At 42.1% G+C, this 24138-nt stretch overlaps 6 protein-coding genes across 6 annotated transcripts; 3 read left to right on the top strand and 3 right to left on the bottom strand.

Annotated features, from left to right (window-relative positions):
* Positions 1–2425: 2425 nt before the first annotated feature.
* EAE97_009324 (uncharacterized protein) lies at positions 2426–5860 on the bottom strand (the record flags this gene model as incomplete). The annotated part of the gene is made up of 3 exons (XM_038879839.1): positions 2426–4923; positions 5005–5226; positions 5278–5860. 3 exons carry the CDS (start codon positions 5858–5860, stop codon positions 2426–2428), a joined length of 3303 nt encoding a protein of 1100 aa, XP_038729395.1.
* A 442-nt stretch (positions 5861–6302) lies between these two features.
* On the top strand, positions 6303–8198 carry EAE97_009325 (uncharacterized protein; the record flags this gene model as incomplete). The annotated part of the gene is made up of 7 exons (XM_038879840.1): positions 6303–6440; positions 6498–6569; positions 6616–7067; positions 7121–7352; positions 7411–7470; positions 7523–7834; positions 7884–8198. 7 exons carry the CDS (start codon positions 6303–6305, stop codon positions 8196–8198), a joined length of 1581 nt encoding a protein of 526 aa, XP_038729396.1.
* Positions 8199–8383: 185 nt separating this feature from the next.
* EAE97_009326 (uncharacterized protein) lies at positions 8384–10805 on the bottom strand (the record flags this gene model as incomplete). Its single annotated transcript, XM_038879841.1, has 9 exons — positions 8384–8514; positions 8570–8737; positions 8784–9142; positions 9194–9379; positions 9438–9563; positions 9620–9822; positions 9870–10320; positions 10374–10704; positions 10754–10805. The coding sequence occupies 9 exons, from the start codon at positions 10803–10805 to the stop codon at positions 8384–8386; spliced, it is 2007 nt and encodes a 668-aa protein (XP_038729397.1).
* Positions 10806–11371: 566 nt separating this feature from the next.
* Positions 11372–13708, top strand: EAE97_009327 (uncharacterized protein; the record flags this gene model as incomplete). The annotated part of the gene is made up of 5 exons (XM_038879842.1): positions 11372–11761; positions 11824–12482; positions 12532–12633; positions 12685–13150; positions 13218–13708. The coding sequence occupies exons 1-5, from the start codon at positions 11533–11535 to the stop codon at positions 13706–13708; spliced, it is 1947 nt and encodes a 648-aa protein (XP_038729398.1). The 5' UTR covers positions 11372–11532.
* Positions 13709–15170: 1462 nt separating this feature from the next.
* EAE97_009328 (uncharacterized protein) lies at positions 15171–15719 on the top strand (the record flags this gene model as incomplete). The annotated part of the gene is made up of 1 exon (XM_038879843.1): positions 15171–15719. The coding sequence occupies one exon, from the start codon at positions 15171–15173 to the stop codon at positions 15717–15719; it is 549 nt and encodes a 182-aa protein (XP_038729399.1).
* A 2623-nt stretch (positions 15720–18342) lies between these two features.
* EAE97_009329 (uncharacterized protein) lies at positions 18343–21576 on the bottom strand. The gene is made up of 3 exons (XM_038879844.1): positions 20227–21576; positions 19544–20172; positions 18343–19495 (listed from the first exon to the last, which is right to left on the bottom strand). Exons 1-3 carry the CDS (start codon positions 20821–20823, stop codon positions 19087–19089), a joined length of 1635 nt encoding a protein of 544 aa, XP_038729400.1. The 5' UTR covers positions 20824–21576; the 3' UTR covers positions 18343–19086.
* Positions 21577–24138: the final 2562 nt, after the last annotated feature.

Raw genomic sequence — 24138 nt, forward strand, 5'->3', positions numbered from 1 at the left:
GTCTCCCCATGCCAAACCAACGTCCAGTTTCTCTTCTATTTTATGAGAAAGTTTTCAGGTATGGTAGGGTGCTTATATAGCACGAATTTTTGCTTGGATTTTGTGTTTGAGCTCTTGGAATTGATTGTATAAATACTGCAGATTATTGAATAAAACTTCAAGGTACGCAGAAGAACAACGCAATGAAGGAGCCTAGGAAATTATGCAGAAAGTATTCAGCTAGGTTTGAATTTCTCAACTGTTATGTTCTGATCTAGGACGAGTTTTTGAGGGGCAGTTTGAGGGGGGTTGATCCCTTCGGACCGTCATGTACAAGAATTGGTGTCATTGGGACTGGCGGGTTGTCAGATCCCATTATTGTCATTGACCAACTCTGTTCATGGCCTCCTAGGTCTTGAGATCTATGTAATTCTCTTTCAGAAAAATGGAGACATGCTATTGTAATCATATAGCTCAATTCCCCGTCGTCTGCGTACACCTACTTGTCAATGATTTTTAATTCTTGTGGTTTCATTGTTATATATGCCATGAGAAAGTTCAGAAGATTTTATAGTCTAACATCGATGCGAGTTTGGAATGCGAAAAGGTGGAGTTCCCGCTTTTTGCTAGATGGTCAAAAGCGTCATTTTACACACTCAGATCGGCAGGCTCTGGTGCGGCTAAGATCCAGAATACTAAAAGAAAGATGTACTATATAAATGATCTATGAGTGCGTGTTCCGGTGCTCGAAATTTTTTTTCATAGGACAGAATCATCTCATTTAAGGGAAGGGAAAATAAACCTCTTCCTGTTGATAAAGCTGGTATCTATACCGCCGTTTGTTGTTAAATTCTACTGGAATTATTGTCATTACCACATATAACAAAAATTCTACCTCCATCTCTGCTATCGAACGTTTCCGCTGCTAAGATATGACTTTCTTGCTATAGTTCTACAACTCTTGTACCGCTCACAAACGGTCTCTCCGGGGATCGAAGTTTACTGAGAGTAGAGTGAGAATTTTGCTTCTAGAGCAGACTGGTGAATTTAAAACGCGAAGTTGGTCGTATTTGGTACTCTGATAGGATCATTTTATAGTCGTCTCTCTGGTGTTCGAGATTCAGATGGATTACTAAATCTCTGAGGTTGAGTTTAGAATGGTCGCTTGTTTAAGTTGAGTTTTGATTCATTAAGGAAAAGGTGTTAGATCATAATTGGAACATGAGTTATTGATTTTATTAAAACTCTCTAGTGCCAATTCATGAGCACTTATTGAAAACCCGGTATAACATGTGCATTTATTCCGGCCTGCTAATCTTATACACTACACATTGTGAAGCGCTGCTTCCTTTGGAACTCAGTGACTTTGAGATTCTCATCTGAGGTACATATTATCCTTTAAGCCGTGATAGAATAATTGATCGCAGTTGAGTATTGTTGCTGTTAAGCGAGCTAGTCCATTCACAGGTCAGAATTCTCGTTATCACGGGAGTACACCCTCACTGTCACATAAAGTCCCCATTAATTACTCAGACGTCACGTTTCTATGTCATCCCTCCTTCCATGTTTGTAAAGCACAAAGAAGAAAAGAAGGGGCAATCTGTCTCGAATGCTATCGTGCGAATTTCCACCACTCCGCACCTGGTTTGCTAGAGATATTGGGGGATTGGTTTTGGATTTTGAGTCTTGAGGCCCTCTAGTCATTTTATATACAGTGATACCTATATCTGGAGTACTGTTGTATTCGGAGCACATGTGCAATACCGGAATATTCACTCAAGTAGTTGCCTTTATTCCTCTAGCTATCTCATTCTAAACCAGGTTTTTCCTGAAGGAAAATCGAAGAAAACTCTTCACAACCTCAAGAAAAGAAGTATCTGTATCTACCCTAAAATAAAGAGCGTGCGTTGTAATTTACATATAGAGAAAGAAAAATCCGGGACACTCTAGTGGTGTGTGCATCGTTCTTCAGGTATAGTCAGCTTCACTAAAGGTTGTCATTTCAAAATTCAATTTATTTTCTTATGAGAAAAGCTGATCATCGTCAATAAATATGCACTGTTGATGCCGTAGTCGATGTATCGCGCACAAAGTGATCCCTTTTAAGTATTACTTCTTCAGATGATGGAAGAGAAGAACCTCTTATAGTGGAATCTTGAAATCGAGTCAATGATCTCGACTCACCATATTCACCACTTCCCACCCGCGCTGATATCACATATATTTATGGTATATCGCCAATATACACTATCGCAGTAGCGTTGGTTATATGTGGAAGAATATTTTAATGGTATCTTAATCTCCTTATAAGAAAAAACATCTTTCCCCGCACCACCACAAAACCAACCATTTCGAACAATGAACCCAGAAAATCTACCTGAAAGCAATGCATCATATCGTATATCATTAACATAAGCCAAATCGAGTTCCAAGCTTCTCAAGAAGATCAACAAACTGCAACGGCATCGCCCACTCTTTCCATTCCCTTCAAACTCTCCAAGACTCGCCGACTCCAAACCGTGTGCTTATGCTCATCCCCCAGCACCCTAGATTGCACCCTCCAGGCTCTTTCATGCCACTCAGTTGCCTTTCCCCTGCATTTCAAATCTCCACTATGCATACCCATCTCCTCCCACACCATCCCAATGTCATTCATCGTCCACAATGTATCCGGATTATCATTTCCCAGTACTCGGACTCTTCTCTCATACATATCTTCCATGATTTCTAATGCTTCTTCAAATTTTCCCTGCGCTTTCAATACTTTCGCGATATCTGATCTCGTTCGAATGGGATGCGGGTGGTCCTCCCCCATTAACGTAATTTGGCCGTTGAGTGCAAGCTGATGGAGAGCGAGCGCTTCGGGGTAACGTCCTTGGAAGCGATAGCAGCGAGCGAGGGTATTTAGGGTCCATATTATCTGCAAGTCCGTCTCGGGAAGAGATTGACGCAGAATATTGAGCGCGCGGAGATGGTATTGTTCGGACTCCGGGTATCTCTCAAGATGTCGCGTTTCCCGACCCAATTCATTTAGTGTTAATGCAAGATCGAGATGATCAGGAGGAAGATACTTTTCCTGGATGGCTAAAGCCTTTAATTGCGTGCGTAAAGCAAGATCAGTAAGATTTTTTTGGTCATACATTATCCCAAGACTATTTAGGAGCCAGGTGGTCCGGACAGACTCTGGCGAGGTATCCCCTGGTGGTCCATGAGCAAGAGCCTTTTCGAACATATCAATTGCCTGGTCAACTTTTCCTGCCATTGTGAAAGCCCGTGCCAGATCCCGGACGATGAGATCGCGCTCAAAATTTGAGATAGATTCTACTTGGTCGAGGTCCCGTTGATCCAGTTCGATCAATGCTCGTTGTATATCAGCTAAATCCTCCGCAGCAAAAGTGGTGGTTGAGCTCTCTTTGCGATTCTTCCAATCATTTACTTGTTTTTGATACTTTGCTATACGTTGTAAGGGAAATGACTGTCTGTTTGAAAGAAGAAAACGCAGGATCCATGTCGATCGCGCTAAAGACGAATTCGCAAACGTGTCATATTTTTGGCATAGATTCTCTCCAAATGACGCTGACGATAGATGGTGACACCAACTTTCTGTAGAATATCTCGCCAATGGATACTGAAGATCATCAACTTCCGTGTTATGTACAACATCTGGTAGCAAGAGGCTTGCTAGTAACACTTCGGCAATAGCCTGGTGTGCGTGAGGCTCGGTCATGAGAAATTGCGTTGCTTTCGCCGACATTGAGTCGAAACCATGAGACTTCCATAGGAACTCGCGAACTGATGCATGAACTGGGTGGAATGTATCCTTCTCTGCTCGATACTCGATCAAAGGAGCGCATAGATCAAGCACGGCATCCTTAAAGGGTCGTTGATCTTCTATAAACACCTCCTTTGTCTCGTCCCAAGATAGAGCACACTGAAGCTCTTTCCAAGATAGTGGCCTTGTTGTGCAACAAACCCATAGAAGAATTCTACGAGCAAGATCCCGTCTTCGAACACTTTGCGAACCTAATCTCTCGAGTATCTGACCATAGAATCCATTGAGTCCCTCGGGTATTCTTTCAATGGCATCCAAAACACTCTGTGAATCAATTGCTTCGGCTAGACTTTGGATTCCCAGAGAAGCATATAAAAACATACCACCAGAAGCATTCGAAAGCTTTGAGAATGCCTGTTCTTGTGCCCCTGTACCTTTCCCAGGTAAACTATCAAATGATTTCGTTAAGAAGTTGTCAATATCTGGCTGTACCAAAGAAGGTTCCAGCTCAATCTTTGCGTGCGGCATTTTATCCAGCTCAAATGCAATAGTAGGAATGTTGCGAGAAAAAAGAGCTAGCTGAACATTGTGGGAGCATATTGCAATATCCGCAAATGTTTTTGTAAGATCACCTGGATCACTGCATTCATCCACCCCATCAATGACAATGTAACAAGATGAAGAATCTTGTACCACGTGGTTGATGACGGAGATAATATCGTCTGCGGTTGATAAATGCTGTCTTCCATACTTCCTCGCTCGCTCATACGCTTCGTTGACTCCGCTGGGAAATTCATGCAGTGGTACAATCAACTGTGCCAAAACTGATCCGAGGATCTCTAACGTCGATCTTTTTCTGGCGTCTCCAGAATCGCAGTAGAAGTAAGCCACAGAGGCTATTTTATTCTCCGATCTTTCTAAACTTTTTTCGACTTTAAGTTGAAGATGCTCAATAGCAGCAGTGCTTAGCACCGTTTTGCCTGATCCCGGCCGGCCATGAATCCATAGTATCGAACGGTCAGTCAAAGCTTCGGTGCAGCGTCTCCAGCTCCGGAATCTTGGATCGTCTTGCAGCCACACTCCAGTTCCTGGCGAGCGTCTCTCCAGAGCTCGGTAATAATCTTCCCGAGAGTCAACCTGGGTTAGCCATTTTAATATTGCATCTTTGGTGTCTATATGTGCTCGTCAGCGGATTTCTATAAAAAGTATAGGAAGTCCAGTGGAAGCTAAGTATGGTGAATGACTCGACTCACGATATGAATCTCGAACATCTACTCGGTTCGCGAGATCTACATTTTCTAGAGCAATAGTTCCAACCAATTCTTGAATTTTCTTAGTCGAGACATCCATCCTGGCTCGGTGCGCAAGAGTAATTTCATCATTAAAAACTCGAGTATATCTTTCGATGTGTTCCAAATTATCTTTAAACTCTGCGTCGAAAGATTTTCTCATGTTCTTGAAGAAAATCTTCAATGCTAACACTTTGTTAGAACCGCTTAGAGGAAATCAGGGGACGTTGTACTAACAGCTAACAGACACCGACTTTCGTATTTTCTCCAAAAAAAGATAGATCTCATCATATAAATCCGACAACGCAGTTCTCACACGGACTTCCGTCGCAAACATCTTTTCATATTGACTTGATATGGAAAGCATGTCGCTAAGCTTCAGCATGGCATTATCTATGTAATAAAAATAAGTAGCCGAAGTCTGAGCAACCATTAAAACAGCTTTCAATGAACCCCACACTAGAGAGGCACTACTGGTTCCCTGAACCATCATATCTACAATAGGTGAGAACCTCGTTAAAAAGTCTATTACCGGCTCAATTGTCTTCCCGAGTTTCCGGTACCGAGACGATGCGAACCTGTGGCGTTCAAGCGCTCGTACTTCTCGCCATACATCGTCAATATTTATTGGCGGTTGTGCTACTATCATTGACGAACCAGGCGTTTCTGTTTCTGTAGCAAGGCTTGATGTGCCAAATGAAGGAGTGCTTATCTTCAAGTCTTCTTGCCATTGGGGATTTGGATAGTCAGCTGACCTGTAAGACGGGACCCGGCTTGATTTTTCCACGTTTTCCGCTTGAGATTTCCGGAATGAAGGCATTGTTGTGAAATCTGTTATAAAGTTTGAAAATCGATGCAGTAATTTTTGCAATTACCTGGTATCATCGCTTCTTTATCAAATCCCTCACCGAGCGTACATCGATACCACGAGTTGAGCACTGCCCTGGTGGCATGCCTTCATTCCATAGGGCGAACATCTTGGGCTGAGCGATAAGACATATGACTAGTCACACAACGCCGAGATGCATGGGTACATGTGAAGAGTTCCGCATTGGGTCGCAGCCCCCGAAAACCAAGTAAACCAAGTAAATGATCAGCTCGAGTATTCTCTCCACATTGAGCCTCATCATTGAAGTATACCTTGCAGCCTAGTCGAGGCACATTAACAGATCCCGCGTACGGAATACCTCAACAAAATTATTTTCTATTTACATAATTTGCTATCTTTTCGCAAAAGTATAATCAAAAGCTTGTTTTTTTCAATGAGTCGAAATTCAGACGATGCTTCGCGTTGCGTATACACCGTCTCCGGTGATCGAAAAGAATATATTGTTGCCATTGAGAGCATTGTTCAAAAGTTCTTCGGTAAACATGCGAAAGTAATTCGAAAGAAGTCTACTGTCAGTATTTGTCATGAAATGCTTGGGCAAATTGTGAATCTAACGTTTCACCATTAGTCCGGAGCGCAGAACTATGATTATGAAGTCCAATTACTAGGCAACGATGCCCCCAAACCTGAGGAACTACAGGTATTTAGCACGACATAAGTATTTTACATACAACTGACAATCACAGAAAGTACATAATCTCTGTCGTATCAAAGTCCAAGCATTATTGCGAGAACTCGATCCTCTACCAAAGTCAGACAAAGGAAAAGGGCTAGTGCAACCTCCAAATTCTGATTTGGAGAAAATCCCCCAACCACCTGCAAAAAAAGACAGACCAGATACTATTCGTATCAGGAACATACCCGTAACATACACGAGAGAAGTTGTTGAAATAATTGTGCAGAAAGAATTTCGCAGCAAACCCAAGATTCATAGTCTCGCACTTCATATGAGAGAACATCTTTGTGCTACCGTCACATTCCCAAAAGAAGAGTTTGGCTTTCCAACAGAGCAATTGCCAAAAGTGATCCTAGCACGCCAATCACGTCCAGATGCACCGGAGATACAATATGATGCGGACTTCCTGAATTTCACAACTTTGTATAATGCCAGTTCTGAAAGGTTGCAAGCTGACGTGGAGTATGTATATATATCATTCATAGACGTGTTTTCATAACTGACATGAGCTGTAGTATCGTAGCTGTGGTGGGTCTTGGAACGCACGCGTTTGGGACTTTCCGATCCACAACTCCTGGTAGTCATGAAATGTGGTTGAGAGATTTCCTTCCGAAAGATATTCCAAACACTCGCATACTGTTGTATGGGTATCCCTCCACAGTTTCTGGGGGTCAATCCATGGAAAAGGTCGAAGATATAGCGAGTACCTTCTTAAATAGATTAACACTACTTCGCCGAAACACCTCGGTAGGTGGTAAATTTTATCGCGTAAGCCGCTACAGACTGCTGCTGACACGAGTTATAGACACGAAATCGTCCCATAATCTTCATTGGACAAAGTCTTGGAGGTCTGATAGTTCAGGAGGTGAGTCTCATCTCAACTCTCGAGGTATAGGTGTTGATATCCCGCTGTTTAGTCGCTTCTTAGAGCTGCAGATAGTCGCGATCCATACGAGCGGGAGATTTTCGACTTTTGGCACGGACTTGTCGGCTTTGGTATCCCAATAGCAGGTCTCAACAATCCTTCTCTTATTGAAGCTGTAAAGTCGCAGCCAAACAAAGTTTTAATCGGCCAATTATGTCGTGATCGTGAGAATGGGACTCCATCTGCTTATCTCATCGAGTTAAAACACAGATTTGAGAGTTGCTGTAAGCGGAAAGAAAGATCCTCTTCGCATGCACCAGAAGTGTTGTATTTTTGGGAAAGGCATTACTCCCAGCCTCGAACAGTAAGACTTTCTTGTATGATAAATTTCGGACGACTAACAATGGAAATAGCGTAACGGGATTGTAGGCGAAAAAATTCTCATGGTAGAAGATAGTGCGACACCAGGTGCACGAAATCTACCTTTAAACTCCGACCATTCTGGCATGGTAAAATACAGCAGTAGATCTGATCTAATTTACGAGGATGTTTCAAGCAATATAGATGGTATGGTCTGTAGCTTGGCAGAGCGGAGGAACGATGTTCAATCCACCTCAGTAGATGAATCCTCCCAAATAAGAGGGGATAAAGATATCAATGGACTATCGGCTCCAAGGAGAAGAGGCACCTTTCTTTCCGAGGATGAGTTGGAGACAACATTAGCGTAGCACAATAACAAGAAACCATTATATATATAGGGAAGACTCAAATTATGAGGTGATCTTCAATAAGTAGAATCATAATATACAAAAGGCGTATGACCCCAGAAAATATATACACGGTGCACTGAGTGCTACCAATTTCATCGCTTTCGTTTCGTTAATCATCAAAGATTATACATTATTCATTGTTATTAATCCACGCCGTATTCTTTGGTGTTATGACGACCCTGGCGCATGAATTTCAAGCCCTTGTTATGTTGTTCCATACGTCGATGGTATATTTTTCTTGCATCTTCAAGTTGTTTAGTAAAAATTTCCCTTTCTGTAAACAATGTTTCAGCATTTGTCACAAAAATTGTTATCGCGTCACGATTTACCTTCATCGTTTGAGAAAGAGACTTCGAGCCAGCTGAGTTCTTTCGGGTTTTGAGGAAATTTCAAAGGTCCGATTTCAAGGTCGCAACGGACAGGATGAAGCACAAAGCAGCGAGGAAATTTGTCATCAGGCTTGCATTTTTTACGATCAAGCTTCGAGTGCTCTGCAACTAAATTATTTTAGTAACCAATTAAGATAGGATTCAGCTTGCTTACATTTAAATGCCAAGATCTGCCCTCGTTGGATTTTCCCATCTCTCGACGACGATTCAACAAACATAATGACTAGTGGAGGAACGGGCATTTCTATTTGTAAGCCACTGCCTTCGTCAACAGCAGTTAGATGTGAGCCAGGAATAGCTTGTTGTGCTTTCAGTGTCGCTATTGAAGCAAAAGTGGTCCCGCTCATGGTTGAGAAAGAAGTCGATGCTCTTCGAAGCGAAGAGCCTGCGCCAGGCTGAGTAGAATCATGTCCCTTGTTGAAGTCTTTGAGCCAAATTTGCAGTCTTCCGGTAATTGCATTCTTGCTTTCAAATTGATACTTCTCAAGGGTTCGAAGTTTGATGCCCCGTTGGCTGTGGGAAAATTAGCAATAAAGATGTTTAAGGGAGGGTGAAATAACAAACAAGTCTACTAGAACCCTATATCCCGTCAGAGCCTTTTGAAATTCCTTCAAACTTGTTGAGCTTTGGAAGAACAAACGGCCATTCGCGATCTCGGTTCTTCCACGTAGTTTTCTCTCTAGGGTTAAATCACACATATAAATTCCGGGAGTGAGATAGTTGGGGTGAATAGAAGCTCTTCGTAGATCTCTGTTATGAAGGAATTAAAGAATGTTACCATGTCATCAGTTGAATTGCTCAAACTTACAATTCTCTGAACGCTTGGAGGGTCTTAGGCCAAAGACGTGATTCCTCGTCAAAATCTAAAGTCAATGCACCCTCTGCATCGATTCGAATTTTAATTATATGATCAGCTTGCTCGCCACCGAGTTGGCTAGCAAACGTTAGCATTCTTACATGATTATATCGTGGAATTCTCAATCCTGTTACCATTTGAAAATGACTCCGTATTCATCGATGCTCATGGACTGAGTCGACCCGGTTGAGACACTTTCATGCCTATCTTGTACTAGGGGAGGAGTTTGAGGGATCAACGGCGTCGATTGCTGCGAGTAGTTCGACTTGGTCCTTTCTTGCACAGCATCAGGATTGAGGTATTCTGTTTCTAGTTCAGTAAGAATACCAAAGAGCAGCTGTGGTTTGTCAGCTTTAGGTGAGTCAAAGAGTTGCAGTTACTCACGATCTCCAGCTCCGTTATGTAATGATGTAAAGTAAAGCCCGTATCAATGATACATAAATCTTGCGGATGGTTGAAATGTATGGCAAATTGGCGATACTCCAGAGTCCCTCGAGCGGACATCAAGTAGTGCGAGCAAATCATAAGATGTATCCACCTATCAGAAGGTTCACAAGATTCTTCTTGTGCGATTTGTAGATTTCGAGTGAAACATTGAATGAAAGCTTCCCAAGATTTGGCCGAAACTTTGCAAAGTTTGTCTCCAGAAATATGGCTCAAGTATTCTGCATCGTTCAATTTGTTCCACTTAAATTGGTAATTGTAACCATCCAGTCGGCTTATTTGACGTCCCTGTCTCCCACATCTTTGTATTTCCATTTCGACGTAGCCTTCAATTTTCCGCGATCTCCATTTTCTCCATTCTTCAGGAATGGCAGCTTCGACATTAGCATCTCTGTAAAAGAGTCAATATGTGCAACGTTCATCGGCTGGCAGTAAGATACTTACGGGTCGAAAGTGCAGAGCAATACTCTCAATTTGTGATTCTCGATAGCTATTGTTTCCGCAACCGAATCTAACAGTTCTGACCGCCAGAGAAAAGCTTTTTTAGCAGCGTTGTAATTCTTCGCATCTTCTTCTTCTATCAACTTCAATGTAACTTGGAGATTTCCATGAATGCTGATCAATATTCTGATAAGGTCCCCAGACGAACGAGGATCGTTATTCTGGCCCGAGGTACCCTGAGTATCGAGAAAACGGGCCTGGATTGTCGATAGGTACTTTATAAGTTCGTCAAGTTCTTCCTCCAAATTGTTGTCGGACTTCGAATCGTGAGAGTCTATCGAAAATTAGAAATCCGGTACAAATTGCATACACATGTTGCCTACGAGGTAGAGAGATACGAGTGCGATTGTGAAGCTTATCAGCAAGGGCCCGCATGTGGTCAAAAAATTCCATCATCATAACCTTGTCCCTCATCAAGAGATTTCCACAATATCGCGCGCAATAGTATCATGTTAAAAGCAAAGAGAGCGATAGAGACAGCAACAATTTGGAAAGAATGTTGTGAAAATAAAAAGTACTTGTCTCTCTCAAAATGTAGTTGTGGCCCTGTTTGCAATGTTAGCTGCCTATGACTAGCTATTGTATTTCCACCCATCCGCTTATCATACCGCTGTAGTCCGATGGAATGACGATCCGGATTCTTTTTAGAGGGGCGTAACACATGAAAATATGAGCAAATCCTCTCCGTCTCACATTTATCTTTCTGTCAGATGAATGCTCTACGCCTAAGCCCTGTGAAGCTATTGTTCCGTTGTGCGATTAGAGAGAATGAGGGGCGCGGGGGCGCAGGCAATAGTCTTAATACATGAACCCCCTGCCACCCTCGTGAGTGTGACCCAATCTCACTCATTTTGCGAACTTGGCTTCTTGTCCTTGTCTTAATCCGACAAATGACCAAGAATGAGGCTGTCACACAAATAGTTCACCGAAGCTCTTACGGGTGCGGGCGAGGCCTAGTTCAAATACATCAGAACCGTCATGGCCCAGCCAACATCTCCTTCACATTTGAAGAACTCAATCTTTCGATGTAGCCAATTGCTATCAATCTGCGTATAAATTGCGCTCCATCAGTTTCCAGAACTCTGAATCGATCAAATCTATCATGGGCAATCCGGCGCAACCGCAATCACCAACCATGGCTGTACCTTCGGAAAGTTTGCATCAAGACCGGAGCAATATCAGTCTTGGTGGCCTCAGCGTTGATGATTTGATATACTTGGACGAGCAGGAGGCTATCGGTAACTCTTCAAAAGAATTCACGAAATCTCCAGAGGAAAAAGATTTGTTAAGTCGTTTCCAAGTTGCTTGTATCATAATAAATCGAATGATGGGTATGTCGCCTCGCTATAGAGCAACTTGCCTCTGCAGCAATCATTGCTCACACATGGTTCAGGTACTGGAATCTTCGAGTCGCCAACCACTATTATACAACAAGATCGGAACATCGGGGCGAGTCTCATTCTCTGGACCTTGGGCTTCATAGCCAGCATGGCTGGCACTTTGATGTATGTCGAGTACGGCCTTACGATTCCACGGCGCAGGATGGCTGGCGAAATTCAAGCTGTTCCAAGAAGTGGTGGTGAACTTAACTACCTCAAATTCCTCGCGAAACACCCTAAATACATGGCGATCTGCATTTTTGGCTTCATATTCGTGGTGGTCGGAAATTCTGCTGCCAATTGCGTTTCGTTTGCTGTTCATTGTCTTGCAGCAGCAGGAATAAATGATCCACCGAAAGGCGCAGTGCAAGCAATCGCACTTGGTACTGCCTGGCTCGTTACTTTGTTGCATGCATTAGGCAGGATGTTTGGTGTTCACTTGAACAGTGTTTTTGCTGTGACAAAGGTCTCAATGCTCATTATGATAATTATACTGGGCTTTATGGTACTCAACAATCATACTGGACACTTCCACCGCGACCCGTTATCGTACTCTAACCTCGACACAAGTACCAGTTTCAAAGAACTAGGAAAAGGAGACCATGCTCGTGGATTTGCAGCCGCATACCTCAACATTATATTCACATGCGGTGGCTGGAACCAAGCAAATTATGTAGGTACTGTGTCGGGCAACCTTTGTAGTCTCACTGACATTCTTTTAGGTACTCGGTGAAATTAAGAAGCCAACCACTAGGTTTCGAGGCATTTCTCTTTGGACCGTAGGACTCATGTGTCTATTGTACTTGTTAACCAACATATCATATGTTTGTATGAATCTTGAGGAATCTATGAAATTAGGCTGACAACAACTCCAGATGATAGTAGTAGTGGTCCCGCAGGACGGAAATTTCCCAGATGGTGAATCAGTGGTCGAACAATTCTTCAAGCGAACAATTGGCCAAGCTTGGAATGAAAGGCGAGCAAGTCAACTGATGGATGCATGTCTCGCTGTCTCAAGCTTAGGCAACGTCATTGTCACTACTTTTACTGCTGCTCGTGTCAAGCAGGAGATTGCGAAGGAAGGAATACTTCCATTCTCTTTAGTCTTTGCCAAGAATGTCAACATTATTGAATGGGCAACCAAGAAACTGAAGCGATCGAAACAAGTCGAAGAACCAGTCGAGCATCCTTCACAGGGAGGAGTCACAACTGCGCCAGAACGGGCCGAATTTGAGCCAATTCCATTTCCAGCACTCGTACTTCACTGCGCATTCTCTACGATTCTGATTCTTGCCTCGATTCGGATCCCTCGATCTAGGGATGCTTACCCTTTACTTGTTGGTAAGTGAACTCTCAAATCTCACTTTTGTTCTCCACCTTCCCAATATTCACTGACAGCTTCTGGCAGAGATCTACACATACCCAATTGATGCAATGGTCGCCATATGTCTCAGTTTTGGCATGATATGGATGCGATCAAGAGAGACAGATGAATGGAACACATACTCCACCACCGATAGATGGTTCAGTCTCATAACTGCAATTATTGTTTTCTTCGCCAATGCGTTTCCAGTGGCCGCGTTATGGATTCCCGAACCATCTTCTGGAAGTTCCATACCTTGGTACATTGTTCCCACAATCGGATGGACACTCGTTCTAGCTGGTTTCATTTATTACGCAGTCTTTCGGTTCGCAGTTCCTTTGTTTCTGGGTGGCGCTGTATTGGAAGTGAAGAGAGATCCTGTTATTGGTATTGATAATGAAGGACATTTTGTACAACATGGTGAGATGGTCTATCAGAAATGGTCAGTGCCTGAAGATGAAGATATACCTTATCCCAATGGACATGGTAATGAGCTTGAGCTTAAGCAACTTCACCGACATGAGCGGCAAGTGTGATAATTGTTAGGAGAGCGCTTCGGAAGGATAAAAATAGCTATCTTCAACGAAGATTAGATATTCAATTGTATCATTATACAACTCAATATCCTTTGCTTCTTTTTCCATTTATGCGGAATGTATCAGACTATTAACCCAAAACCTGATCATTGTCTAATTCAATTGTAACTATCTTCTGGAGTCCGTCCCCTCTTTCTTTCAATCTCATCCCCCGCCCTCTCTTTTTAATGAATCTATTTCATTACATGGAACAAAGTCTTTGGACGAAGAATGAAACTAAAAAGTCTTGAACCCTTCAAAAATACAATGCAGGTACAGATGAAATGTGAAACAAGCGCTGAAGTGGAACATCAATTAGTGGATCGACGATGAAATAAGGTTTAGCTCGGATCGATTTAGGGTGGCATTAGCTTCATTTCCCTACATCCCACCGCTATTTATCGATTTTATACAATAGTCATTGTAGATCATTATCAAGTCTTACGATGTATGATGTTTGATGCATCTTCTTATAGTAATTTCCTACCTTCTGGCAAGTTTTTTTTTGTATGGTATGCATATGTCTATGGGACGTCTTCTGTAACTCTTCTCGAACATCTATTGATATTCAATTGTCAGATGTTCGAGATACTGATTCTATGTGTCAACAGTAACGTAGGCAAAGGTCCTAATCTAATTAATCATAATTCTCTCCGTCTCTGCAATGAAATTCTCGTAATCAAAGACGCGTCCAATCTGAAAGGCTGGCAAAAGTCAATGTCAATGTTCGAGAGTCTCTATGTCTCTCGAAAACACACCTTCACTGGAATGGGCAAGATTAGCGTAGCATGCACTGCAGAGCGCGCGCTAAGTCATTGAGTGAATCTAGACCAAATTATTAAAGCGGGATTACTTAATCACACCAGACATTTGACCACTTGTCTTCCACCTAAAAATCAACTTTGCATCCGTCGTAGTGGACGTAGTAATGCTTCCATGACGACCGGAATACCTCACCACCGAACAAAAACTTTGATACAGCAAGACTGGCTACGAAAAATCACGAATTTGCATTAACAAACCCTATTTCCATGAAAGACTTTCTTGAAGTGAGCGCAGCAGCAATCGTAAAATTTGGTCCCAAGTGGTGACCGGAAGCTATGTGTCGAACAGACCTGACTTCGATCTTCCTTGACTTTTTACCAGTATTTTAAGCCTCAATTTGCTGAGGAATTCTCCGTTATTTTCCCAGAGTTCAATCTACAAGTGTAGAAGCTGGATGATCGAGATCGACTAGTTCTGTAGATCTTCAAGATTTTGTGATTTTGCGCATATTGATGAGCTCCGTCAGTCGTCGAGGCATGTTATAAATACCACAGTGAGATCTCTTATTTTTTCAAAAAGCATCAATCTTCACATTCAGTTCACTACCAAGCTTAATATCTATCTTCATTCTTCACTTCAAGAATCAACAATCGCAATCATGGTCTCCATCAAAGCTCTTGCCTTCTACCTTGCCACCATGGCCGTCGCCGTCTCAGCAGCTCCTGCCGCAGCGTCCAAATCTGTTACTACCGCCGATAGCGTCATCGCCGACATTAACAGTATCGATGCTCAAGTCCTTATCTTGGCCAGCGCCGTTGGCGACGTCAAGGAGAAAACTCTTGACTCCTCTACCGTGGACGTCGACTTCACTTCCCTTCACGTCGCAAATCAGCAAGGAGTCACCGATGCAGCTCTCGAGGCTCCAGCTAGCTCAGAAGATTCCAGCCGTGTCGTAGCCACCATCGAGGAAACTTTGTCTATTGACATCCCCAATGCTATCACCGCTTTAGAAGCCAAGAAAGAATACTTCACAAGTGATCAAAGAACGGTTATTCTCGCGTGGTTGGTAGTCTTACAGAGTGACTACAATACTTTCGGTGGACTCCTGATCAAGAGAACCTCCGAGGATGTCATCCCCAGAGCTGAAGCGGCCGCTAAGCTTATTGGTGATGCGATCTCTGCCGGTATCGCTTTCTACTCTTCTTAAGCGCATGGAGATTTAGTCCGTTTGGAGGACATTGTTTGAGGGATTGTAGCAGGAGTCTTGCTTCTCATTAGAGCGTATCTGGAGCCAGCGATAGTTTTTGTGGAGATTGAAGTTTGTCACATATTCTGTACACAAATGGAAATAATTTATAATCTTGTATTAATATATATCAATTCTATACATCAACACTCAACTCTCTTGCAACGCGATTAATGTGAATTTCTTATATGATCAAGTAACATCTACTACTGAGACGTGCTGCCAACGACAAGTACCCTTTCAATTATCTCAGCAATATTCCAGTTCAACAATGCATAGCTTTCACGATCTCCCAATTTTGTAGTATAATACAAGCACTCTATAAACGAAGCACCACCGCCATTTCATTTCGCTACTATCATTATCTTATATTTAGGTTTCGTTCTTGTTTAACATTTCCACTATGATACTCACCCATCCTATTCTCTGATCCTGTAATACTTATCAAACCACGCCATCTCCATAGCCGTCAAATGTTCATCACACATCAAGTATAATTTCTCAATCACACTCACCACAACATAAATCTAGTCCTTTCCATATACTTCATCAATGAGACAAAATAAAATCTTACCAGCTTATAAACCGACCTACACATCTCCACTTGACGCCCTCGATAGTATATTCTTCCACAATCGCACGAATTTTCATCTCTTAACGACGTAGTCTTGTTTCTATAGTTCGCTGTGTACATTATTCTCTGTATGCTCTTCACACTTGTCTTACAACCAATTCTCGTTCGCATGCAATGAGATGCGTATGCACCAATTTAGACGAAGCTGTTGTCGTTGTCAATCTTCCAGCCAAATACGTAGAAAATCTTGAAGATCAATTCGACTCCATGTTTAATATAGTATGTACTCATCGCTACATCTTGCGCTTCAATATGCATCATTATTCTGTTTTATCATCATTATCTTCCACTGACTACCATTTTCACTATCATTCTAAGCTTCTTCTCATTTGCCAAATTAATCTGTGAAGGTCTTTGATCTAGCTGGCAGTATTCTAATCCCTAATAGAGGTACTATTGTTATCTCATCCATGAATTCCTTAAATCCATATCAATAAAAACCCAGAAGCCATGATGCATTTAATCAAGAAAAGAAACCATTCTTATACGTTCTCTCACGGCTAATCGTCCCCTAGCTCTTCACCCAGTTACTTCTTTCCTCCCACGCCCCGCTCCAGATTGTCATCTCCCCACGTCTATCAAGCTCTACTCCACCCCGCTGTTCTCTTTTCTATCTTTCTGTATATCTCATCTAGTTTCACCCCGATCCCCATCCCAACTCTAACTCCATTCCCAGCCCTTCCCTATAAAACCACCCCAAACTCCAAATTACTCCATCAAATCACTTCCAAAAATTTGCATGATTAGGGTAGATGCGATCTTATCATTCAACTCGAATCCACGGCAAAACACTGTAGTGTTATCCCCCTTCCCAACTCGGAGGAATCCTTCGTGCTTTGATATTGATATATTTTTATACTTTACATTTCGCATCTTCTCTTATTATCATATATAGTGAGTACCTCTTCACTCTTTTCACTATCGTTTCTCCACATTTCTTTCATCATCAACATCTTGATATACTTAAACATTACTATCATCGAAACCCTAAGAACCTACAATGTCCTCCTCTACTAACCTACAAACCCTCCGCTAAAATACTGATTCCCAAAATCTCCATATTCATCTCTGCGATCCAAAATATTGAAAAGGGTTTCGAGATCATTATGATCTTGTAATTTGATTTTTCCAGTCAGGACAGGTCTCTTTTATACTTCAAAGTTAGCTGTTTCAGCAACCTGAAGTATCTCGCTTATACTCTCACATTACACCCCCAAAGAACCTCCAACCAAGCTCAGTATATCCTAAAGTACCTACCCTTTTGACTCTATCTATATAGGACCGCCGCTTTATTACCCCGAGTATCAAATCCATTTCAAAATCCGCATTTCCCACCCATTCTATCCTAGCTCCGATACGATCAAAACCCTCTTCAATACTATACATTAAACTACATCCCTTCAATCCTCCTCTATCTAATCCTTCACAACTCCCACCATCTCCATCTCCATCTCCATCTCCATCTTCATTCTCATTCTCATTCTTATCCATCACCATCCTTATCACTCACCATCACATTTCATATCCATAGATTTCGACTCTACACTACAAATTATTATCATTCCTAAATCCATATCCATATCCATATCCATACCCCTACCTAATCCCTCTCCTTCTTCCTCTCCCTCTCCCTATCCCAAATCCTAAATTTCGAATTCTTTCCTCTTTCTATCCCTCTCCTCTCCTCTCCTCCAAAAAAACCATCCACCATACAATCCCCAAGAAGAAGAAGACGAAGAAGGACAAAATCACCTCATGTTTTCCCTTGCGGCCTCTCACCCTATTACCCTCGGTTTTGTATAATATCGAAATACATTTACAACCCAGATATCTAATCACCACAGTTCACACTCTCTATTTTCCACATACATCCATACACTCATGCGCACCTACTCACACAGCAATACACATCATCATCATCACCTACATCACCATCATCACCACCACAGTCAATGTAATAAGAACCACGCATAAATTAATTATTTCTCCACTATCACTATCACCTAGAGTATCTGCTCAATTTACAACAATCCAATGCGCTAATAAACATCTCATTTGAAGCAACAAGCATCAATCATCAAGTATCTAAAAGAAGTTCGAAACTCATGGATTTCAATCAAATCCATCCGTGGTACCTCTAAAGTTAAATGTATAAAGTATCCACGTCAAGTTTGAATTCATCCGAAGAATCATTACCACAAGTATATGCTTTGAATCCTAGCCATGCCATAAAACCACCACTCCATTCGTACACTCCATTCTTCAATCGTAAAATCTCAACTATTGATTCTGATATAACATTGATCCTTCATTCGCAATTTGCTTTTTTTAAGAACTCGCATCTCACATCCATTTACCACAACCATAAACATGAAAAAAGCAAATTTCCGAACCGCTGAACCGTATGTCGTTTTGTTGCGTTGTAAAATATCAGAAAAACGAGAAACGTCCCCGTTGAAATCGAAATCGAAAAAATTATCTCAAGCATATACTCGGTACTCGTTCACAATCAGTCGTTTGTAAAAAGTGTTGTGACGAGAAAAAATAAACGAAAATGAAACCTTCCCCTCAATCTCTCCATCCTTCCATTAGCAAATAAACATTGACATCTTAAATAAAAGATAAACCAGTCAAGTCCAAGGGAGGATAGACCTTGCTAACTGTAATAACCTACTCTTGGATCTTTTGACCGATTTAAACCATATCTTCGGAATTCTTCTCATGTCGAAGGTGAGGAAGTTCCATATCATCCCTAGTGGAATTAAACGGACGACGTGTGTCTGTTGAACTGCTGTGACCACCATGATAATTCTTATCTTCATCAAGAAGAATAGCTTGAGGGATAATATCCGCATAGTTAAGATCAGTATCAAGAATATCGTCATCAATTGATGTAGCTTCTTTGATATTCAAGAAGATAACAGGTGCTGCGACAACAAGGGAACCAGCAAGAAGACTCCATGTAATGGCGAATTGAGTAAGGTATGGATACTCCATTGCGTCGATGCGCCAAGCGATGGCAGCACCAGCAGATTGGATGCCCTTATAGAAACCAGCAAAATTTGCTGTTTTTCTACCGGAATTGGAAAGTGCACCCATGAACCTATAAGGTGTTAGTTTTGAGGAGCAATTTTGGAACCATAATACATACCAGTAGACAGATAATTGCCAGACAGCATCATAGAATCCATAGGCAATATACAACACCAATCCTTCAGCGTAACCTTCACTTGTCCAATCGATCTTGCCTTCGTAATCGATTTTACCAGTGACATCACGATCAGGAACACTAGATTGAAAACCATAACCTGCACCCCAAATAGCGGCAGTCAGGACGATCAATACAATCAAGCCAGCTCTTGCTCTGGCGGTTCTCTTGAATCTTTGAATATCTAAGGCGTAACCGGATAAGAAAGCACCAATAATTTGTGCGAACCAGTACAAGATATTGTTGAGGGCTCGAGTTCGTGTATTGAAGTGTGCGCCGTTGACTCCATTGAATTGATATGTGTAAAACCAATTGGAGGCGAAGAACATTGGAAACAGGAGGAAGACATAGACGTTATTCCTAAGTGTATACCAGAGTCCCCAGATTTCTGTGTTCCAAGTTGGATTTTTCATGAGAATGACATGAGATCCATCGGCACGTCGAACTTTATGCGCATCACATAGACATAACGCGCTGAGTGCTCCAATAAACATCAGAATGATGAAACCGATATATGTACCGTCGCTAACAACATGATTTGATGTGTCGTTGATGTTCAAGGCAAGAGGAATCTACAGTAAATCATTAGTACGTAATTCATAAAGGATGCGCGCGATTGAACTTACCAAAGCACCAAAGACACCTCCAAGATTGAAGATTGACCAGAACCATGAGATGTATTTTCCTTTTGATTCTTCCGGCGGGTAAGACATCATAATGGCACCTTGTGCTGTCCAGAGGAGACCAGCGCAAACACCAAGTAATGCACCTGCGAAGATAACATAGCCCGTGTTTTGAGTATGACTATAGCAGAGATAGCTTGAAGCATAGACGCAATAGCCCAATCCACCCAAACTTAAAGTGAGTCTAATTCCGAGACGATTTGCGAAGGTACCTGCGAAGAAACCCACGACCGAGAAGGTGGAATAGAGAGCTGAATTCGCATTATCTGCTGGCTTTGCAGAAATTTGACCACCACCACCAAGACCACTGAGCGCATTATACATGCCAACACAGAGGAAGCATACAAGTGCGACCAAGACCAGTTGAATTTGTGGCGACGCGTAATAAGGAAGACGATATTTACCAATGCGGATACGTTTGTAGAGCCATCCTGGTGGAGCACTGGAAACTGATGGAGGTGCAGGAACTGGCTTCATAGTTGCCGTGCTATAGTAGGAGGAATTGGAAATGGCGGACTGTTGTTGTGAATGGTCTGTCATGATGAAGACTTGACTATTGTGATCCTTTTCGAATGACTCGAGGATTATTCGGAGAAAGAAGGTATTAGACAGGGTGCTTGTATTGGCGATCTAAATAAAGATCGAACTCAAACTCAAAAGGTTCAATTTTGAGAGTTGAAGGTTTGACGGTTGAAGGTTTGGAGATTGTAAAGTGGGAAGGAAGAAGAGGGGTAGAAAGCAGAGAGGAGAAGGTGATTTTATTTCTATGTTCAAATTGATTGGAATCAATTTGACCAAAATTAATATTTTGAAGTTGAAGGTGAACGCGAACGCGAAGGGGTTTGATATAGAAGAAGTACGCGCAGCACAGTATTGTAATATGATGGGAGTGAAGAGAGAATTGATAAGCATTCAATTCAATAACGGAATACCACCCAACCATCCGTCAAGATACCGAAAACTACTCTCGGATCCTCGGGTAGTTTTGGTTTTTCTTGAATGTTCCGTCCCGATATCAAATCGAGAAGGGACGATAATATTTCTACCACTGTTTTGTATTCTTCCTCTCCGTAATGACCAATCAGGAAACTGCTTTCCAACGGAAGGAGCCGCATCCTCACCCTCAACATCGATCTCACCCATCGCCCACCATACTCTGGAACTCGTGGACATCTAGGATAAAAATTCACTTCAATCATTGATCATACCATGGTTCATTAAACTTTGACTTCTTGACCAATCATTAACCCGTCACTTCAAATAGTATTATGTAACTTTGAAATACACTCCGAGGCCTTGAAATGACAAGACTTGTCAGGAATTGATATTGATGGGATTTCTTCATCTCTTCTGATCCTCACTTGATCACTTACCTACAAATAATCAATGATATCCATCGATGACGGATGTCTTTTGGTGCCAAGCCTCGACCAAAGATTGCCTAGGAATAAATTAATCTCACAGCTTAATTGTTTGTTTTGATGACTCGGGAATGTTCAGGAAGCGTTGGTATCTCATCCGATATATCGGTTCGGGAATCCTTGCCTTATTGGTTGAAACATTTGAAGGAAGCTAAAGGGACCGAAGTTCAATATCAATCCAGTGCCGGCGCTAGCTTGAGCAACCCTGTAGGATTCTTTCAATCCTGGAGATCTCATTTCCTCGATGCATCTTACCGATATCAATGTTACCCTCATCTGCGAGCGGCGTTTGTTGCGTGTAATTATATCATTGAACAAACGCGGAACTCGTGTGCGCTAATGGTGTGCAGGGCATTTTTATACACAGCTAGAGCTCAGATCCGAGATAATAACAAATCTGGAATCCATGAGATTTGAAGGAGGTATTCCTCCAGGTTCCATGAAAGCTCTTATGGCGTTTGCTACAACCGGCTTCTTGCATGACTGGGCTCTACTGTACTAGTGTACAGCCAAAGTATGCCTACTTGACAACTTATCAAGTGGTATATCATTCAGTGATGACTTTCAGATCCGTATCACTCGATAAAGACGGATGGTTACGTGTCTGGCAATTTGCAATACTCCTGCGGCCATATAATATTTCACCCCAATCGAGCGCCATAGGCCAGTAATGTCCACCATCAAAAGAAGGTTGCAGCCTCGAAGTCGAATTTAATATCGAAAGGACCCTGAGAGTGATGCGCGGTAGGTGTGATACGACTTCGTTACTCTGTCATTTACATTACAGGCTTTCCAAAAGGTAAAAATGTTCCCATGAAGCTGTGGATTGTCAACTCCAAATAAAGGCCGCCGCTTCCTTTGTGGTTTTTGAAACAGGGCGATTCCATATGGTTATATAAGGTGGTGTGTTAATTTTCCATTTCGAAACCACGTGAATGGATCGGGAGGTGATTTTTTTTTACTTCGCCTCATTCTCTCGCTCTTGCTGCCTGCTTTCGATAGCCGATATATTCGAATCTTATTAATAGGCAGCAATCCAAATTATCGTTCAATTTTTTGATTCCCTTCTCACGTGTACTGATACTTTCGGATGAAGCTTAGAAGCATATTCATTTGTTGGTGGGCTCATGGATCAAATCAACCTCAAAATCGAACAAATTTTCTTGAGTGTGCGACATAGAGGTCGGCATTTGTATCAGATCCTCGAATCCTGAGTTCTTCGACAGCTATATATATATGACCCGTATAGCATTGGCGAGTGGATAACATATGAAACCCTTTCAAAATAGTCTGCCTCCACGGCAGTGGTCCTCGAAGGACTAGCGGAGCGACATTGTATTCCATGCATGATTTTTTAATTGATGGGGGTAAACCCCCAAACCCCCTTTACCTCGCTGCGCTCGAGAACATATACACAATGGTCAAATAACTGAGTAGGTTAGAAAATGGTGATCTGTTATCCCCAAACATGTAGATCTTGGCTACTTGGTGATCATCACTGAGCTAATGATTTCAGGAAACCCGAGCAGTTTAACTCACCGATATCCAAACCGAATACGGGCACCGAGAACAAGCTATGTGTCAAATGTTAAAGATCGCTTAGAACTGCAGCAATCATGTGTGTTTGACACTGACAGGAATATAAAATCCGAGTTTGAGTTTGATGTCACGATCTTCGGACTCCTTTCGAAATCATAAATGCCATGGATCCCATCGGACGGGGAAGGAACCAAAGTAGGGAAGTATGTATTGTATGATATCAGCTTATTTGACTCGGTGGTACTCCGGTATAGGAAGTATAAACAACCACTCGAGCCACTGAACATAAATGATCAACATGGACAACATTTCAGCCCCAGAGAAAAATGTCCCATGGGACAAGAAAAAGGTGGGGTAATTTCCAAGTCCTGGAGTGCTTTTACTCATAAAGTGTTCCCATTTCCCATAGTTTGCGAAGAAGTGGAATGACTTTTCCGGATTAAATAAATTTGATTTGATTGAATGAATGACTTTTTCTGGTGGAGTAATTTTATAGTTAGGTAGTCTATGTAAGCCCCTTTTTCCGGTTATTCCGCGTCTATTCGTGTCATCCATGTTATTCATGTTCTCGAACTTCGCTCAACATATACTCATAATACGTTGGCGGTAATATTTCTATCATGTGCACCTCGATTATGCAAGCTCAAAGCCAAATGTTACTCTTTTTCCATTGGAGGAAGAATTCCTGAGAAGAATGGAAAGGAAGATTAGGAACAGGGGAGGAATGGTGTAACGGAACGGAGAAAGATCAGAATTTATGAAATGCGCTTGTCCAAAAATGGACATCCGGGTGCACGTTCCTCACTTGAATGGTGGGAGAGGTTTGGTGGGAGTGAAGGTGAAGGGTGAGGTAGAAAATGATAGTTTGACCAAAAGACGTAGTAGATATTGATGT

This window comes from Botrytis byssoidea (assembly GCF_014898295.1).
Source record: "Botrytis byssoidea strain MUCL 94 chromosome Unknown BBYS_021, whole genome shotgun sequence".
In the NCBI taxonomy this organism is placed as follows: Eukaryota; Fungi; Ascomycota; class Leotiomycetes; order Helotiales; family Sclerotiniaceae; genus Botrytis; species Botrytis byssoidea.

What these genes read in the sequence shown, in the direction of transcription:
- EAE97_009329 (XM_038879844.1), bottom strand. Translation starts at nt 20,823, where the DNA reads ATGACAGACCATTCACAACAACAGTCCGCCATTTCCAATTCCTCCTAC. An exon ending in GAGGTGTCTTTGGTGCTTTG is followed by an intron (nt 20,173 to 20,226) that starts GTAAGTTCAATC and finishes GATTTACTGTAG; the next exon opens with ATTCCTCTTGCCTTGAACAT. An exon ending in TGGCAATTATCTGTCTACTG is followed by an intron (nt 19,496 to 19,543) that starts GTATGTATTATG and finishes AACACCTTATAG; the next exon opens with GTTCATGGGTGCACTTTCCA.